Below are 19,032 nucleotides of genomic sequence, written 5' to 3' on the forward strand. Positions count from 1 at the left end.
GGGCATAATGGAATCTACTGATTTGCAGAATTTTAAAAGTTTTGACATATTTTTTTTTTTGAAAAGCCACAACAGCTATCCCCTTGAATGTCTCTATATGAGACATAACACATATCGTAGAACTTTCGCTTAGGGATTCTGCTCCCAATCCAGCACAGGTTTTCGATCAGTCCTCTTTGCAGATTCAATAATTCTAAACCACATGGCTGGCTGCTACTACAGATGGACACAATAGCTCTCCCCTACTTCATTGGGGGTTTCTGATGTGAGTAAAATTCTGAAAAATGTAGTTTAGGGCAGGGCCTCTTGAGTTCTCTACCACAGGGATCCCACCTTCCTAAACTATATTTCCCAGAATTCTTAGTCGTTGCCCCCCCCCCCCCAGCTCACTTGTCCCCGTCCCCCCAATGGCAACAGACAACCTGGCTCTCCTGAATTTAAAGAGGAATGGCTTCTTTGGCTTTGCAACATTGGTACAATTTGCTGCTTATGCTGAAAATGGAACTGATTTGGGGAGACTTATGAACTTTACTGAACTTTAACAAGTCATAAGTGAATGTTTGATTCTTAAGGGGGGGTTGGCATGGGTGCCCCCAATGTTTCTTAATATTGCCTCATATGTACAAATTTTATGAAATAATATGACATTCAAGGTACACATGACTTTTGCACAGCCCTAGAAACTACCCATTTTTGTATACAGTTTCTGAGTTTATGGAATTATTTTCAGTACCTTTTTTTTAAAGAAAACCTCCTTCTTATTCAGTTCAGGCTTCAATAAGATAATATAGCATTTGGGGAAAAAGAGACAACCTAATAATCCAGCATTGGAAGCTAACATGGCAAAGATTTCTACAACTACCCTGGTTTTCCCTTTAGTGCTCATGTAGCTCGGGATGAAGATCAACCAAACACTGCAAAAAAACAACATGCTAAAAGTGATATATTTGCTTTCATTAAAACGGCCTGGCAGGTTACGGGGAAAAAAAGCCACACTGAAGCCGCCAATGGCTAGAATACCCGTGTAGGTCAAGATAGTGCAAAACATGACAGATGGTGGCTCGTGACATTGCAGCACAATTTCTTCTCTCAATGAATGCATGTCAGTCTCTGGCAGTGGTGAATAGATTGTCATAAATAAAACACAAATGCCTGTTTGGATTATGGAGGAAGAAAAAATAATAAAGTTGATCAACTTTCTCCCCATCCATTTCTTGATCCTGGATCCTGGCTGTGTGGCCGTGAAAGCTAGAATCACTGTGATGGTTTTTGCTAATACAGTAGAAACAGCAATATTGTAGATAATGCCAAAGACACTTTGACGTAGATAACATGTTATCTTCTTGGGTTTGCCAATGAATATCAAGATACAAAGGAAGCAGAGGAGCAGAGAGATGAGCAGAATGTAGGTCAGGCTTTGGTTGTTTGCTTTTACTATTGGGGTATTGTGATGCTTCATAAATAATCTTAATATTAAAGCCACAATGAAAGAAAATAGAACAGCACAACTGGCTAAACTAATACCTAATGGTTCTTCATAAGATAAGAAAGTTATTGTCTTGGGAAAACATGAATTCTGATCCAGATTTGCATATTGATCATCTGGGCATTTGAAACATTCAGATGAATCTGAAAGATAGACAGATAAAGATGTCATTACAAAAGTGTGCTTTGTTTATATAAAGGTAGTTCCCAAGTTACAAACACAGAACTTACAAATGACTCATTCTTAAGAAAAGGGGTAAGACAACAGGATATGAAAGAAATCTAAATCTAATTCACACAAACCACAAGCTAAGGAGGTTAATCCTTCCTTTTGCTATCCAAAGAGTACATATATATACACACTTTTAAAAACATACCTATTTCAACTTACATACAAATTTAGCATAAGAACAAACCTACAGAACCTATCTTGTTTGTAATTTCGGTATTACCCGTATATTTGTGATATTTTGCAGAAAGTTGGACTAGTGATGTAAGTAGGCTAGGCCACTCTAATTGGCTGTTGAGGTTGGGAAAGTGGTAGACCTATAGAGAGGAAAAGCATCCCAGTGGACATCTTTGCTCCCTTTGCTTACTGAAGGTTGGTGGGAAAAGCTTTGCCCTTTTCCCACAGCTGGATTTTTTTACAACAATTCAACTTGTTCTGGCACCCTTCCCAGAACATGTTCCTCCCCTTCTCTTTCTCACATATTTACATGTATGTTTTGACATCTCAATTCCTCTCTTTTGACCTTCCCCTCTATTCTTTAAACAACAAATGTAAAAATAAATTTCTTCTCCACCAACAGTCATGTACATTTTTCCCAGTATGTGCCAAAGCACATGCTTTTGGGTTTGTGAAGGTAAAGATGGACTTAAAGTGCAATTCTGACTGTGGAATGACGAAAACATAAAGATGCATCTATGTGGAATTAAAGCATTACCTTTCTAAATAAGAATTCTGCCACCATCTTTGATTTCTCCCATTTCTACCCACAAAACTCTAGTAAAACCTAAATTCAACATTTGAAAATACAGTTTCAACAGAGTAAGCTACCAAGTGAATGCAAACACAGAAAGTTTAGAATTCTATATGTGAATAATTTTCACATTCTCTGTATGGCTAGAAATAACGTTTTTACACTAAAGGTAGAATTATTATTTGTGGGGTATAGTGCCCTCAATTTTTCTCTAGTAGCTATAGACATACTAGAATACTAAAAATCAGAGCTTTCTAAACATTTCATGATGGTGACTTCATTTTGTGATACATTTTACTAGCAAACCCCTTAGAAGAAATATAAGCACATTCATAAATTGGGATAATGAAATATATGGGAACAATACATACCTCATTAAACCTTTCATCCCACAACATTGCTGGACTCTCAGGGAGAGCCCCACCTACAACTGGACTAGAAGCCTCATGTGATACCTCCCTCTAAACACAAGAACCAGCCAGTGTTGTGCTGGATCCAATGCAGCCAGGACACTTCTGCACCACTCAGGAAACACCGGCACACTAGAGTAACAAATGGGGCGATGGAGTGCCATTTCACCACGCTTGCTGGAGAAACGGCACCAGTGGGAGCTTCCCCATTTAATAAGGTCATAAAAGGATTCAGCCAATAAATGAGTTATATTTCTCTAATCCAACTCTTACCTTCTTTATCAGATATGAATCCTTTGGGACATGGAATGCAATCATAACAGCAGAAGGGTTGACCTTCCTTCCTTTTCTTCCTATAACCGGGTTGGCAGTTAGCATTGCACCGGGAAAGAGGCTGTGTCTGTTCACCAATTGAAGAAAATGTCAGTCTTTGCAAAAGTATACAGGGCCATTCATCTTAAGAAGACATTATGCTATACAGTGAGGTTTACTAAGCAGTACTGCCTGGAACATAAAGGAACATACCTCTGGCACTATCTTCATATAAGCAATAATATGGCTCACTTGTTTGGTGCAATAAGTGTCAGCTTTGTGAGCTAAAGAGAAGGGACAAGTCTGGATGATATTCCCTCTTTCCTATTATAGACTCAAATTGTTCCAAGTTCATGCAGTGAATTTAATGAATCATGTGAACTCCTTCCCTCCCTCCCTTCAGAATTTGTTAAAAATAGAATTATTTTAAATTGCCATTATTTTCCAAATACACTGTATTTTTAATACACCACACATTGATTTTTTGATGCCATCAAAAACATTTTATGTTTTTGTAGTAATAAAGTCCCTGAACTAATTGATTTAAAAAATGCAAAGTCATAGATAATAGTGTACTCTATTGAAATGAATGATTTCCAGCCCAAGAATCCCATAGATTTGTGCTGGAGGACGTAAAAAATGTCTAGAGAGGACATATTTTGCTGGAAACCAGTAAATTAAACTATTAGTGCAAGTCCTGCAAATATAAGGATTTTGTTGTTTTCAATTTATAGCTTCAGATTTTCCAGAATTTTTTAGATCTTTAATCTTCCTGAGTAGACATATTACAGTAACCCACACTCTTTTACTGGAAACTTCAGTCAACTGGAACATATGTATCACTCCAGAGAGAAACTCATTGATGGTAAGAAACATCCATTAAAGGAAATAAATATGCTTTAGCCTTCTGAAGGCATATAAAAATGCCTTCCACTAGGCACAATTTCAAAAATACATCTTGCTAAAGAAGAACTCTGTCAATACTCACTCCCAAAATGGAGACATTATCTGAAATATTTGAATTCATGGACCATACAATGGCATCTTCATCAATGCTGGCTGCTTCATCTGGAGGAGCCAATGGATCCAGCTTAACAATTCTAACTCCAATCCAAGATCCATTTTGAAACATGACCCAATTTATGATGTCAAATCCAACCTCTAGCACTCCATTCTGGTCAAAGGAAACCTTTTCTCCAACAGTGTTATTAAATGACACAGATTTCAAAAAGTGATGGAGCTACATGCAAAAAAAAAATTAAATCATTTTCCCTTTGAGAACTATGCATTGAAACGGGAGTGACCTTAACATGTATTGTACCAATATTATAGATAAGCATTGATTTTTTTCCATTTGTATTTCTATAGCCACAAGTGCCACACAAAAAAACTTTCCAAATTAAAACCAGAATCCATTACCTGCCACACTGGCTGTCTTCTCTCTGACTTCATGAATACCTTACTTTTGGACCTAGATGAATACATTTTATGTAAAGCATGAGCCACGGCATAGACAGTGTTATAGATGTTGTAACTCTGGCCTGTTACACTCACTGGGAGGACATGCTCATGAAGGCTCTCCAACCTCTCCTCTCCAGTGCAGATATCTCCAGTCACATTGCTCTGAAGGGAATCCTGAAATGTACAGCTAAATACCTGAGTCCAAAACTCTTTAAGAAAACCATCTTCATAAGCCCCAGAAGGATTTCTGTTCTGAAGAAATTGCTGGAATCCTGGAAGTTCTCTGGAGTGAAGTGTAAAGGATATTGTGCAAAGGAATGGTGTATTCCAGTTCCACCTGCTTGCAAGGGATTTTAATTCCATTCCCATTGTCAGAATCCAAACTTTACCTCTTGGCTTTGATATTATGCCATTAATTACTTGACTTAGAAAATCTCCCAGAAATGTCATGTGATATATATCCCAATAAAGAACCCAAACATTGGTTTTGCTGTTCATGACTTTATCATACAATTGAAAAGCACAGTTTAATAAAGTGTCCTTATTAGTGCTATAGTGTAAACATAAGTTGGTAAATGACTCTATGAAAGCAAAACAGATGCCTTTCTTGGAAAATTCTGGGATCATTGTCTTCATGAACCAGTCTAATGTCAACCCATTTGCAGCAATGAATGAAATCCATCTCCATTTGAAATAGTGAAGTAATTGGAGAATCCCCCAATACTGATGGGCTTCATTTGGAACCAATTGGTATGACGGAAGAAGGTTGGTGTTTCCAATTTCAACAGTAGTAGCACTAAATATAAACTAAAGAGAGATGTGAAGGAATAAATAGAAAATAAAATATTATTGTCAGCCAATGGAGCATAGGAAAAGCATCTGTACAGTAGTTATATTTTTAAATTTGAATTGGTCGCCCCTAAATACAAAGGTAATATTTCCTTCCACTGGCTTTTGACAGATTTCTTCAGATCCTACCATTTTCTTTTTCTTCTGTTCATTAGGTGTTAAAGATATTTAATAATTTAAAATGTTATTTACCATTCTATATTATCATAGCTCCCATAGAAAGCTGATATTGATTTGGAATAGAATCATGTCATTCTAAAAACCCATATGATTAACTCTTGTGCATGATGCAAACTTGCCTTACATGTTGCTCCAGTAAAATATTACATGAGTCTATGGAATCAGAGCCAATAGCAGTTAATAAAATAAAATATCATGGAAAACTATATGTGTGCTTGAATGACTGGAATTAACTCTCCATGTATTTAATTTATTTATTTACTACACTTTTATCCCGCCCTTTTCAGCCCGAAGGCAACTCAGGGCGGGGTACAGACTGGCAACAATTAGATGCCAACCACACATAAATACATTGTTTAAAGCAGATTAAATCACATAATAAAATTCATATAAAAACAATTTAAAACAGTAAAAATGTAAATATGATTTGAGCTGTTGTAGAGATATTGGTTTGGATCCAGACTCAGGCCTTATCTACATGAATTAAATCAAGTGGAATCCTTTATAAGCTCCACATGATTTATGGCTGGATTTGCAACAATTAGTAATCTAGGACAATGAAAAATGGTATACCAGGAAGCTCTGGTGGAAGCGCTGGTATTTTGTGGGTGTAGGCAGGCTTGATCTGGATTGTGCTTGATCCCAGCTCATTGTCCAACAAATCTTGTGCCCTTTGTAGAGCTTTGCTGGTGATGTTGCTGGTGAGGACATAACATGAGACCAGGAGAAGTAATGTCTTCAGTAAACTTCTGTAAGGCATCTGCTTCTGGCTTTTGGTGTATAGATATATCCTTGGCTTGGTTAGCCATCTCTATACCAAAAGGGCTCCTGGAATGCCATTGGGATGCATTGCAGAAGCTCCAAAGGAGTTTGCCCAGAATATTTGCTTCAGTATTGATCCAACCCTGGTCACATTTAGAGGATATCATTTGAAACTAATGTGGCATAAGCTAATCATCATGTCCCATGCCTCTTTCCAGGATAGTGAAAAAGAAAGCCACATGCATAGCTTGAGTGCTTGAACCAACACAGGATACCTGTTGTTATAAAAGTCCTTTTTTTTTGTTCTAAGACTTGGCCTTGATTCCTGTGATACTTTGATTCCAGTGATGCCTCAAAACAGATCAGTAGTGTCCCTATACTTATCTTCTTTCTCAGCTTTGGGACCTTAAACTGTTCATGACCAGTGTTGCAGCTTTGTCTACCTAGCAATTTATGACTTCACCACTAATTTCTATTAAATCAATTTCAGTGCTTACCTGCAAACTAGGAATACAACCAAATGTTTCTCAAAATATAAATCTCAAAGTTAAAGCAACATTTTTCTAGAATGAAAAAATAAGAATGCACATTGTTTCTGTTGCCATGATTTTGCTAAGCAAGCAAAAAGTAATTTTTAGTACAGGAATACAACTAAATACCTCTCAAAAGATAAATCTCCTCAAAGTTAAAGCAACAGGCTAGTGATATTTTACTAGAATGAAGAAAGAATAATGCACTCTGTTTCTCTTGCCATGATGTTGTTAAGCAAGCAAAATGTAATTTTTAAGAATACAAAACCAAGCCATTTTTGTCTATATATAAAATATATATTCACCCATGGAAAAAGTACATTTTTTCATTCAAAAAATACACATCTTACCTGTGGAATTTTGTACATGGCCAATAAATTTGCTGTCTGCAGAGAAAAGCCATAAACCTGTTCTTCAATTACTGCTAGTAACTTCCCTCCAGTTTCACATCTATAGTTGGGGACAAGTCTGTTTTTCTGAGAAATAAGTTGCATTGTGGCATTATAGGTCCATCTTGCATTGAAATGGCTGTCATAAAGGTTGAATCCCATTGTAATATTGGGTAACAGATAGGGATTGTTGTTGATCTGATTTATAGCAAATACCAAAGCCAAGATGTGCTGGTAGTTTTCAGTTATTACACTACAAAGAGATTGATACATTTTTATCACAATCATTTTCTCTTTCTAAGTTTGTTACCATTGCTTCACTGTTATACATGCATAGATAGATTCAGTGTTCTCCTAGTCTTGTGAAGTGATAACATATCATTGCACAAGACTAGGAAAACATCAAAACTGTATCAGTGTATAAGCTTACTGCAAACTTCCACATTTGCAATCTGCTAAGTTGTTCAGAAAGATAAATATTGATAGAGCATGTATTAAAGTGAAATCTCATATCTTCATTTCAGAAGAAAACATATTAATGAAGGGATCTTTCTTTGTCAAAATTACATTCTTCACGTCATATGTTGCCAATCAATAGCTGATATTTTCCAGGATTGTATACATGTACAACTACTGATTATGTTATAATATAGAAATCCACTCTGAAAGTGCAGTACAAGGAAAGAAGAAACAACACTGGGATGAATATTATGCAAAGTATGCAAATTATATGACATAATACCAGCTTGTCTCAGAATGAGACAGTTATTATTTATTTTGGTGCCAAATTTTCTAGCAAATTAGAAATCCACTTCAGTGATAAGGACCTAATCCATTATAACCTAATCAAAGAAAAGAATCATAGTATGAAATAAAGATAATGCTAGCATGGGAAGAGAATGGAAATATAAACAAAATCAATGCCACGATAATAAAAGGAAAGGGAAGAAGATAATATTTGAGAACTTAAATTCACATACATACATACGTACATAGGCATACATACTGTATAGGAATACTGTCCGAAGTGCAGTATAATAAGGCATTATTTGAAGATGAAATTTGTTTTACGGATTCTTCTTATAAACATCAAGACCTAGGATGGAGTTTTAACTCTAGTTTCTATTCCATGTCAGATGTACAATTAAAAACTAAAACAATAACTAACACATCTTCAACTTGGTATTTTCACCTAAAAGCATGATGGACATAGGACAGAATATGATTTGAAGATATATATGTCTATGTACAAAGGTATGGAGTCACCATGGGGTAGTGGTTTAGGTAGTGGACTATGTCTAGGAAGAGCAAGGTTAAAATTCCCATTCAGCCATGAAGACCTACTAGCAGATCACACACGTATGCCCCATGAGAGATTCATCTTAGGATCATCATAAATTGGAAATGACTTGAAAGCACACAACAACAACAACAACAACAACAACAACAACAACAACAACAACAACAACAACATATTAGAAAGATAAATCTATATACAAACATTTTCATAAATGGAAGTCCAGAAGGTAGTTTGCGGAAGATTTGTGCATTGTCATAGAAGAAAGACTGAAAAAGAATGCCTCCGAAAATGAAATCTCCTGACTGAGAGTATTTGGAAAAAACAGACCAAGAAGGTGACATCTCATATTTTGCATCCTGAACTTGGCAGTCTAACTTAAGCAGCAGCAGCAGCAACCATACTAATATTACCATTCTTACTGCAAATCACAGACTTTTTAGTTTTTATCTGCTCTATTGCCATGTAAATCTCCTTCATTGCAACAGTCTGACTTAAATAATTATTGCATCAGTGGTAATAAAACAATAATTACAACAGCCCGATTGAATCAGATGTGTTCCAAATTTTAAGTCTTGTTCTCTGAAATACAAGTAGGGTATATGTATAGGGTCTTTTACAGCTTTTGTTATTAGTTTTACTACTGGCCATCAGAAATTCAGTGGAGAATTTTGTAAGCAGTATAATTTATTTTAATTTTCTTGGTAATTATAGGGATTCAAGCAAAGCCGTATTCTCTGTTGCATTGCTGAAAAACACGTCTTAATAAACATGTTTGTCAAGTCTGAACACAATCATTACCTCTTCGTTAGCTACATATGGTCAAAAGAGAATTCAAGGCCTACATCCTAAGTTGAGCCCAAATAAAAGTATTTCTATCATTCCCACTTAAAGAGAATACTGTAAACGTTTCAGTATAATTGTTTATCAGCATGCCCTTTAATAGGGAAATAATGCTTTTCTGATTTTTTTTCTCAAAGGAAGCACTGAGTAATTTAAATTATTTTCTTCCTACTGTGAGAAAATTTTCAAAAACTTCACAGTAGTTTAGTTAATTGACCTCCTTGTCCAGTCATTGCTGGTATTAGTGAGCAGGCTAGTGATTGACAATATGGTATTAGTAAGGCATAGGTAGGAATCATTGGGTAAAAGACACTTTCGTTGCATCTACACTGCCATATAATGCAATTTGCAACTGCATTTTATGGTTAGTGTAGAACCATATTATGCAGTTTAATTGCACTGAACTGCATTCCACTATATGGGTCTACACCAGTGATTCCCAAACTGTGCTCCTTGGAGCCCTATGGGCTTTATATTCCCTTACTGTATCCCCTCTTCCTTCCCCTGTAACACAACTCCTAAACACCATTAACTTGTAAAACTTAGGATAGGCCTAAGGGGCTCCACTATAAAAATTGATTCTAAAAAGAGCTCCGCAAGTCAAAAACTGATCTATACTGACCATATAATGCAATTTTGAACTTCATTATATAGCAGTAAAAACCCAGCTTTTGACTACAGTTTTGGTTCCCCCCTTCCTCTGAGGAAAGAGAAAACCTTGAGGAATTTCAGTATTTTAGAAGTGCAATCGGGAGTGCTGAGAAATTTATTCAGAAATTGAACAGACAGTAAGGCTGCCATCCTGACCCTATTTTCCTGGAATGAAGACAAACAAAATTGGCAAGGGAGCTTCATTAGAATTTGCCTCCCTCATTCAAGAACTGGGCCATTACAGTCAGTCACATTTGCCCCTGTTGTGGGTGAGCAGCCGTGTAACTGATTAGTTTCTGAATGTATCTGAAAAGTTGTTTCTGAAAAATTTAGCTCCCCTCCTGTGGATTAGAGCTTCAGACTAAAGGGTCATTGGGGAATGAATTGGAAAGTATAAAAATGATTTGCCATTGCTTTTTTTCCATTCCATCTTCTCATTTAGCTAAAAATATCCTGACTTATTTATACAATCTGCTGCACATCTATTGTCTACACAAACAGTGAGGTGCATTTTTTGTGCAGAATAATTTCCTAGGCTGCTAAGGTATTTGTTACGCTTGTATTCTCCTTGTTTAGGTTTTCCAACACTTGGGAAATAAAATGTAGATTTTGGACACTTTATGATATTATTTGCTTCTCCAGTTAAAGCCAATGTATTTCTCCTTACATTTCTGTCAAGCAGATGAACATTAGAATTATTGAACCCATGAATTAGTGTGTTTTTCTTTCAAATGTGTATGTTTTAAATAATACGCATTTCTTGAAAACTTTGTTTCCACTAAACCAGTGACATAACCAAATGAACCTCTTTTTATTGTTTTTAATCTCTCTGGCAAGCTTGACCTCATGTTACTTTTGGACCTTTTCCCTATATGTGTTGGTTATTTCTTTGAATTCCTTTCTGGTGATTTCCTTCCTTTTCCATTTCTTGTACATGTCTCTTTTAAATCTTAGCTCAGTTGAAGTACTTTGGATATCCATTTTGGTTTTGTTAGACTTCTTGTATTTTTACTCCTTTCTGGCACAGCTTGCATTTGTGGCTTCAGTATCTTGCTTAACTTCCTTCTCTTTTAGTATTCCTGTCCATGGTATCACACTCAGAATTTTTTAAAAATTTCCTGAAGTCAGCTCTCCTCTTAATTTCACCCTTTCTTTGTATCACAAACTCCAGGAGCACATGGTCATTCCCACCTAAGGATCTCACCACTTCCACTCAGTTTATCAGGTCCTCAGTGTTGGTTAGGGTCAGATCCAGAAGAGCTAATCCCCCTTTTGCTTCTTCCACCTTCTGGACAATAAAGTTGTCTGCAAGGCAAGTAAGAACTTGTTGGATTTTGTAGTCTTGGCAGGATTTATTTTCCAACAAATATCAGAATAGTTGAAATCCCCCATTACTACTATATCTCTTCTTTCTGCATTTTTTCTCATCTGCTCAAAGAAGGCTTCATTCAGGTCTTCAGTCTGACTTGGAGGTCTGGATATTTCCGGATATTTCAATCTGATTATCAGGATTGAAGTCCTGCATCTCTCCACAGGTGTAAACATCCTTAAAATATAATGCTACCCACCCTCTCTCATATTCAATCTATTTCTCTGAAATAAGTTATACCCCTCGATTAACCATTCCCATTACACTATGTAACAAAATTTAGAAAAAAATCTGTTCCTGGTTTGAAAGTGTTATTTCCGGTTTAATTGTGTGGCACTTATTTTGAAAGTAGTTGTTATACTCAAGAAACTTAGTGTTTGTGGATGCCACAAACTATGTTGAATTGGTTGAAACTCTATAAGATATTATTTGAAAAACCGTAGCAAAATGTGCTGCAGGATAAAGTTTTTCCATGTTTTTATGGTTAGGAAGTAGCATTTATAACCCAGAAACAAAAATCATGTTACATAGTGCTATAGGACTCATCCCACCAGGTTTCAGTGATGCCTATTACATCATAACTGCTTTGTTGTGTTAAGAGTTCCAGTTTATCTTGTTTATTTCACATGCTCTGGGCATTACTGTAGAGACATGTACACCCATGGGACATCTCCCCTAGCTGCTTCTCACTGCTTGCTACTTGTTCTGTTTGTTCAACTCTCTTTTTAGTTTTTGGGCTCTTTTGTCTAGGCCAAGAAGATTGTCATCCTCCCCCACACAACTCAGTTTCAAGTCTACCTGATCAGTAAACATTCCTTTCAGCTTCTGTGAGATGCAACCCATCCTGTGCCAGAAATGCATCTTCCTAGACAAGCAGGCCATGGTTCTTGATGATACCATTTGTGAAGCCAGTTATTTGCCTTCCAGGACCACATCGTGTAATTGGGAGGAGAGATGAAAAGACAACCTGATGTACATACTCCAACCCCACCCCCACTCCATGGAATGGTTAGACAAGATACTGTGATTTATTCAAGGTCCCATGTGCTCCAAAGCTAATTGGGAATTTAAAGCAATTCTTAATTCTTTTAGCCTGTCAGATGAATACATTATGCATCAAACTGATTTTTGTTAACCAGATTTCTTACTTTCACGCATCAACACAGACTGAGCACTGAAAAAAATCTGAAAGGTCACTCAACCGTCTGAAAATTTAATACAAGAGATATGATTTGCATCTTTCTGTATCCTATAACATTCTGTTCCATTCCCATTACTGTATTTGCCTTATGACCTGACCATTTTATTATCATTTTGTATGGTTTCTGGAGGAATGGTTTATTTTTAAATAAAAGCAGGTTTCTCTTAAAGGGGCTACCACATTTCATTTTTCTCCCCCTTCCTTCTTTTTTATATCGCAAGAGACTAAATAGCTACTTCTTTGGAAACTACATCTATCAACTTTCATTTTGTCTTAAAATAGAATCATAGAATTGGAAGAGATCACATGGGTCATCCTGTCCAATCCGAAGTCATGCAGGAATATACAATTGAATAGCATATGTTCATTGTCCTCTTGAATCGAAAATGTCCACTTTAAAGTGATTTTTTTCTGTTCTTTGCAGGAGATACACATGGAAGAAATTAAGAATGAGAGTAGCATTACCATAACTGAATTTGTGCTGCTGGGAATCTCTCATCGAGATGATGTGCAAGGTGTGCTCTTCATGGTCTTCCTGATAATCTACCTTTTCATCCTGACAGGGAACACATTGGTTTTTGTTGCTACAGTATCCAGTCGCGCTCTGCACACACCCATGTACTACTTCCTTAGACACTTATCTATTTTGGATGTATGCTACACATCGGTGACTCTCCCTCACATGCTTGTGAACCTTATGTCAGAAAGAAAAACGATCACATTCTTAGGCTGTGCTACTCAGTTGTTTTTCTACATCCTCCTGGGAGCTGCGGTGTGCTACCTCCTGGCTATAATGGCATGTGACCGTTACCTGGCCATCTGCCACCCTTTGCATTACATGAGATTTATGACAAGAAAAGTCTGTCTGTTTTTAGTTTCTGGATGCTGGGTCACTGGGTTCTTCATATCCATAGTGAAAACATGGTTGATATTTTCTCTCCCCTTCTGTGGCTCTGACATCATCAACCATTTCTTCTGTGATATCTCTCAACTGATGAGGCTTCACTGCCCAAGCCCCTACATAAACAATGTGGAGAGAATTATAATTGTCTTCCTCATTCTCATTACTCCATTCATACTCATCTTGGTTTCCTACCTTCTGATCATTGCAGCCATTTTGAAGATTACCATGGAGAGTGGGAGGCAAAAGGCGCTGAGCACATGTTCCTCACACTTGCTGTCTGTGGGCCTCTTCTATGGCACAGCTATGATCACACACTTGAGGTTCAGTTTAAGTTATTCAGATCCTATAGAGAAACTTGTCTCACTCACCTATACAGTGGCTCCTGCAATGCTTAACCCGGTTATCTATAGCTTGAGGAACAAACAGGTGAAAGAAGCTCTCAGGAATATATTAGTCAAAGGCAGAAATTTTGTAGGCACATGAAATTTTCATTTTGGTGTCTGATTTTTGGAAAATACAAAATTTAAGATAATCCGGAGAAGCCCTGCTCTCAATCCCAACGCCATCGCAAACGCGACTGGTGGGGACGAGGGACAGAGCCTTCTCTGCAGTGGCCCCCCATCTGTGGAGCTCCCCAGGGACATCAGATTGGTCACCTCCCTCCTGTCTTTCGAAGGAAACTTAATACCTGGCTATGGACCAAGCGTTTAACCAGAAATAACAGCAAATGAAAGAAGATTTAAGACAATGAATTGACCTGGACTGGACTCTGGATTCTGGATTCTGATTTTAACAGATGTGTTGTAATTAACCGTTTAATTGCTGTTTTAATATTTTTAATGTATTGCTGATTGTTTTTATGATGCCGGTATCCAATGATGCTTTTGTGAGGCCACCCTGAGTCTCCCCCCCCCCCTTGGGGATGAGAAAGGTGGGGTAAAAGTACAGGAAATAAATTAATAATAAATAAATAAATCCTTGTCAGACCATATGTTATTATTTCAGCATGGTTGCATTTTCTACCCAAAAGACTGGCAGGTTTAGAGGGAAAAGAGGAACAATAAGAATAAAGGACCACGGTTCAGCCACATAGAAGAAATAAAATCCCAGAAAGAAAAAAGACCAAACAGAAAATACAGTGAAATATTTTGTTACATGTGACAAAGCACAACTTGGCTATACTCCTTTACACACTCACGTCATGTGGAGAACAAAAATTACATCTCATCTTTTTGGGATTCAAGAATTTGTCCATGTAGCCTCTTTTTTCTGGCTATTCAAAAAAAGGAATTTTTCCAGGCTCTAGTATCTTCACTGATCTGCAGTTTGAATATCTATTATAATGTGATGGCTGCTGAGTTAAGTAAGCAGAATTTATACATTTCACTTTTTCCTGTATTTCCCCTTATCCAAACTATTAGTGTAATCCCAAAGTTTTCACCAGTTTGCAAATGCATTTACTCTTCATAGCGTGCATGTTTTGGTATTTTGTGTTGTTTTGTAATATCGGACTTCAATATTATTCTGTGATTTCCACTAATATGTGCAAACTTTGTGCACATTTCTGTAAAAACATCATTTTTAAAAGTTCTGAACCAGATTCCAAAGTTCTGAGAAGTGCAGAGTTTTGATAAAAAACATGGAGCTTTTAGATTTGTATTTGTAAAAAAAATGGAGGAAACAAGTTTTTTAAAAAATTAGCAGCAGTGGAGCTCTTTTTATGGACTATAATGGCAAGCAGAGTTGAAACTCAACTATCAGGCATGTTTAAATGTAGGAGGTTGAGATGAACACACATTCCTGCTTTCCCCCTCTGCAGAGGCAGATTTAAAAGAATGCTTATTTTATAAAGTATCATTTTCACTTTTGACATTTTTGAATGATCATAGAATAATAGAATCATAGAGTTGGAAGAGGCCTTGTGGGCCATCCAGTCCAACCCACTGCCAAGAAGCAGGAAAATCACATTCAAAGCAACCCTGATAGATGGCCACCCAATCTCTGTTTAAAAGACTCCAAAGAAGGAGCCTCCACCACACTCTGGGCCAGAGAGTTCCACTGTTGAACAGCTCTCACAGTTAAGAAGTCCTTTCTAATTTAATTATTGGTTTGTTTTTTTTAAAAATGTACAGGCAAATAATCAGTTTGTTCACACTCGATAGTGGCCTGCAATCAATGCATATGTTGGAATATTTTTTAATAAACAATATGCATACAATTTCCAGTTTTGCAAATTATGAATAAAATTCCAGTTTTGAAATCATGATGATCAGGCACTCACAAGGAGCTCCATGGTTGGTGAGGAACAATTTCATAGACATGGAGGACTAAAGGATGGCCCAGAGACGCAAGTGCACTCTTAGCTTAAGAGGATAATAATAATAATAAACTTTATTTTTAACCCATCCTCTCTCCCCAAGGGGACTAAGGACAGCTTCCAAAGTAAAAATGTCAAACATTCAATGGCAGTACAACACATAGTAGACAATTTGCAGATAATTAAATGTAAATCAATCAAAAATATGATATAAAACACATATAAAACATATCATAAAAGACAAAATTACACAGATTAAAATACGTATCGAAATATAGGTCACCAAAATTTAAAATGATTTGTTATCAGGATCAGATGTACACCAATGTGCCACCATAGAGGATTCAGGCCCATATCAAGTAGATGAATACAAGAGGGTTAGGCATTGGGAAAAGAACATATATTTCCTCCTCTGTAACATTCAGGCATGGAAATTCACATTTTAAATAAATTTCAGTGTTTCATACCACTGTTAATCTTCACCAAATAATCCCAGAAAAAAATATCCGTTTTTCAAAATCAGAAGTGAACAACAATCACAACAATTTTGGATTATTTGAAGGGCTAGTATATATTGCATCTAGAGGTAGAAAAATTATCCTGGCATCCATAATTGTTGCAAATACCTGTGTTAAAAGATTATGGCGAAAGTTTTATGAAGAACCATATTAACTTGTATAAGGCAACATTATAAAGCGACCTTTTCCTTGTCTGCTATCAAGATGTTTATATTAGTAACTAACAACAAATTTACAGGCATGCCAGTGAAGTTTGCTGCTATCTGGACCTTTTATAATCATGAAATAATGAGACACACAGAAAGAGGGGTTAAACAAGACCATTTTACATGACAAATCTATATAACTGAAGAAAAATAAAAGAAGGGAAGCAATCTGATATGGGTCTGACTCAGGCCAGTGTCAATCCACAACCACCTCATCAGCCTCCCTTGGATAAAACTTCTGACCCTAAGGACAAGCCAACGTTATGGGTTGCTCACTGTAAGACAAATCTAGACACTTCCAAGTTGAAGAATTTTGTAAGAGAGGGCAACCTCTCATCCCAAGTTAAGGATTTTTTTCACAATTCCCAAGTCACAGGACCTAAAGGGACAATTCCAAAACCGCACCTTTCACCAAAAGGGTGACAATGTGTACACCAAACTCATATTCTTCTATCTATATCTGTCAAAGACCAGTCCCCTTTCCACCACCAACATGACTTTAATGAACTCTGATGTAAATCTTTCTTTGAATAGACTGTTATAAGCAGAATCCAACAAATGTGCTAACAAAGCTTTATCATATGTGTGTGTGTGTATATATATATATATATTGCACACACACATGCCTTTTTTGCCCCATTTTGCTGCTTTTTATCTCAGCAAGGACAGGACCTGCCATGTGCTACCATACAATGCATGGCAAGCATGACCACATTCCTCTCAAAGTTGAGGAGAAGCACCGAAAGGTTCTTTCACCTCCACTATGGGGAAAAAAGGTGTAGTGTGGGTAGCTCCAATGGAGCTACCTGCACTTTCCTTTCAATTTCCCTGTGTGATGGCAGAAACGGCGGCGGGGCAATGTGCATTGCCACCCTTTCTGCCATCTGATGAGGTCCACCCTCTCCCACCCTCTCCATGTGATGAGGGGAAGAGGGAGGATGCACGGGGCACCACAAGTAGCCCCTCACACTTTCCTTTTCGTGAAAGATTGCCAGCGTAAGGTCAAAACCTGAAAGGGCTGTGTGAAGAGGTGGAGTGTGCCTACATAAAAAAAATAACAAAGTCTAAAATCGACTGTATACCTCAGATCGGTTAAGCAGTAAATTTTGTGTCCAGTGGCCAAATACAGACTTGTTGATTTGTAGGACTATTGCAGTCATCATTTTTATCATTGTATATGACAGCTTAGAAGTGTAACCCACTGAGTTCAATTATACAAATTATATATTTCAGTACAATTTATATTTCAGTACAATTATATATTTCAGTACAATATCAAATTTTTGTAATGTTAAAGCCCACTAATTTACAAATTATACAGTATTAGCATTCATTTTAAAAAAAGCTGTTTCAGGTGCTGATAGTCTATAATAATCACAACAGTATGCCTATCAACTCATTCTGTTCTTCATTGTTTTCTTCTGAGGGAGAGACCTCCCAAGAGGAAGAATATTGTGAGTCAAAATAAGGTCATTATTCCTGATAATCAGCAGATTCTTTGGCATCAGCATAACATTGTTTCTTTCCACAACTAGTTCAAGTATCAGCAGTTCAAGAGTGACGAACAGAAGATTGTGTATAACCTTAAGGTCTCAATTTAAGTACAAGACCATTTTGGCTGAATATGTTGGTTTGTTTCTTTCAGAAGGAGGTTGCTATGAACATACCTTTAGGTAAATCACTATTCTAGATCATTGTTTTGCTCCTTATTGTTACATTTAATGCATGTTAGTGATACTTAAAGCCCATTCTACTAAAACTCAATAGGTTTGCATTGTGTTTTATCTTATGATGTAAAGTTTTGGATGAAATCAAATGATGTGTTATGCACCTTTAAGTCAACTATGGCATATGGTGACCTTATCCTAGGGTTTAAGGTTGTGAGAATGTAGTTTGCTCAAGTCACCCAGTAGGTTTAGATGGCTAAGTGGTGATTTAAATACTAGTCTGCCAGAGTTCGAGAGCTCATGTATGCAAGCTGAATCTGAAACAGTGCAATTTCAGAATGCAGGTTAACTGCATTGAACTGGAGAATTATAGTATATGACTTTACACTACCATATAATTCAGTTCAATGCATTTTATCTACATTCTTAAACTGCTATACAGCACTATAGATCCAGCCGCAGAATTATCCTGAATTCGCTCCTTCCTATCTTCATGATGTTCTTCCATTTCCAGTGAGTATAATGAGTTATACCAGCTTAATCTGGCTTTGTCCCACTTAAAGAAAATTAAAATCATGGTTCTGGGACCAGGCTTTTGGACAGTAGATGTATATGTAGCACTTTAGAGGGACATTAACTGGAATGGTGATACAGCTGATGAGACTCTTTTACTGTTTTAATGATTGCTGATGTATTGTTTT

General features: G+C 36.8%; 2 protein-coding genes across 2 annotated transcripts; one reads left to right on the top strand and one right to left on the bottom strand.

The window, feature by feature from the left end:
* Positions 1-712: 712 nt before the first annotated feature.
* Positions 713-7,463, bottom strand: LOC132779598 (vomeronasal type-2 receptor 26-like). The gene is made up of 5 exons (XM_067470531.1): positions 7,320-7,463; positions 4,607-5,455; positions 4,191-4,427; positions 3,149-3,275; positions 713-1,629 (listed from the first exon to the last, which is right to left on the bottom strand). The coding sequence occupies exons 1-5, from the start codon at positions 7,461-7,463 to the stop codon at positions 713-715; spliced, it is 2,274 nt and encodes a 757-aa protein (XP_067326632.1).
* Positions 7,464-13,152: 5,689 nt separating this feature from the next.
* Positions 13,153-14,106, top strand: LOC132779601 (olfactory receptor 10A7-like). Its single transcript, XM_060783281.2, has one exon. It carries the CDS (start codon positions 13,153-13,155, stop codon positions 14,104-14,106), a length of 954 nt encoding a protein of 317 aa, XP_060639264.2.
* Positions 14,107-19,032: the final 4,926 nt, after the last annotated feature.

This window comes from Anolis sagrei, chromosome 6 (assembly GCF_037176765.1).
Source record: "Anolis sagrei isolate rAnoSag1 chromosome 6, rAnoSag1.mat, whole genome shotgun sequence".
NCBI classification, from domain to species: Eukaryota; Metazoa; Chordata; class Lepidosauria; order Squamata; family Dactyloidae; genus Anolis; species Anolis sagrei.

Coding starts and splice junctions, on each gene's coding strand:
- LOC132779601 (XM_060783281.2), top strand. CDS start 13,153: ATGGAAGAAATTAAGAATGAGAGTAGCATTACCATAACTGAATTTGTG.
- LOC132779598 (XM_067470531.1), bottom strand. CDS start 7,463: ATGCAACTTATTTCTCAGAAAAACAGACTTGTCCCCAACTATAGATGT. Junction 4,428..4,606: donor GAAGACAGCCAGTGTGGCAG/GTAATGGATTCT, acceptor TTTTGCATGTAG/CTCCATCACTTTTTGAAATC. Junction 3,276..4,190: donor ATTCAAATATTTCAGATAAT/GTCTCCATTTTG, acceptor ATTGGTGAACAG/ACACAGCCTCTTTCCCGGTG.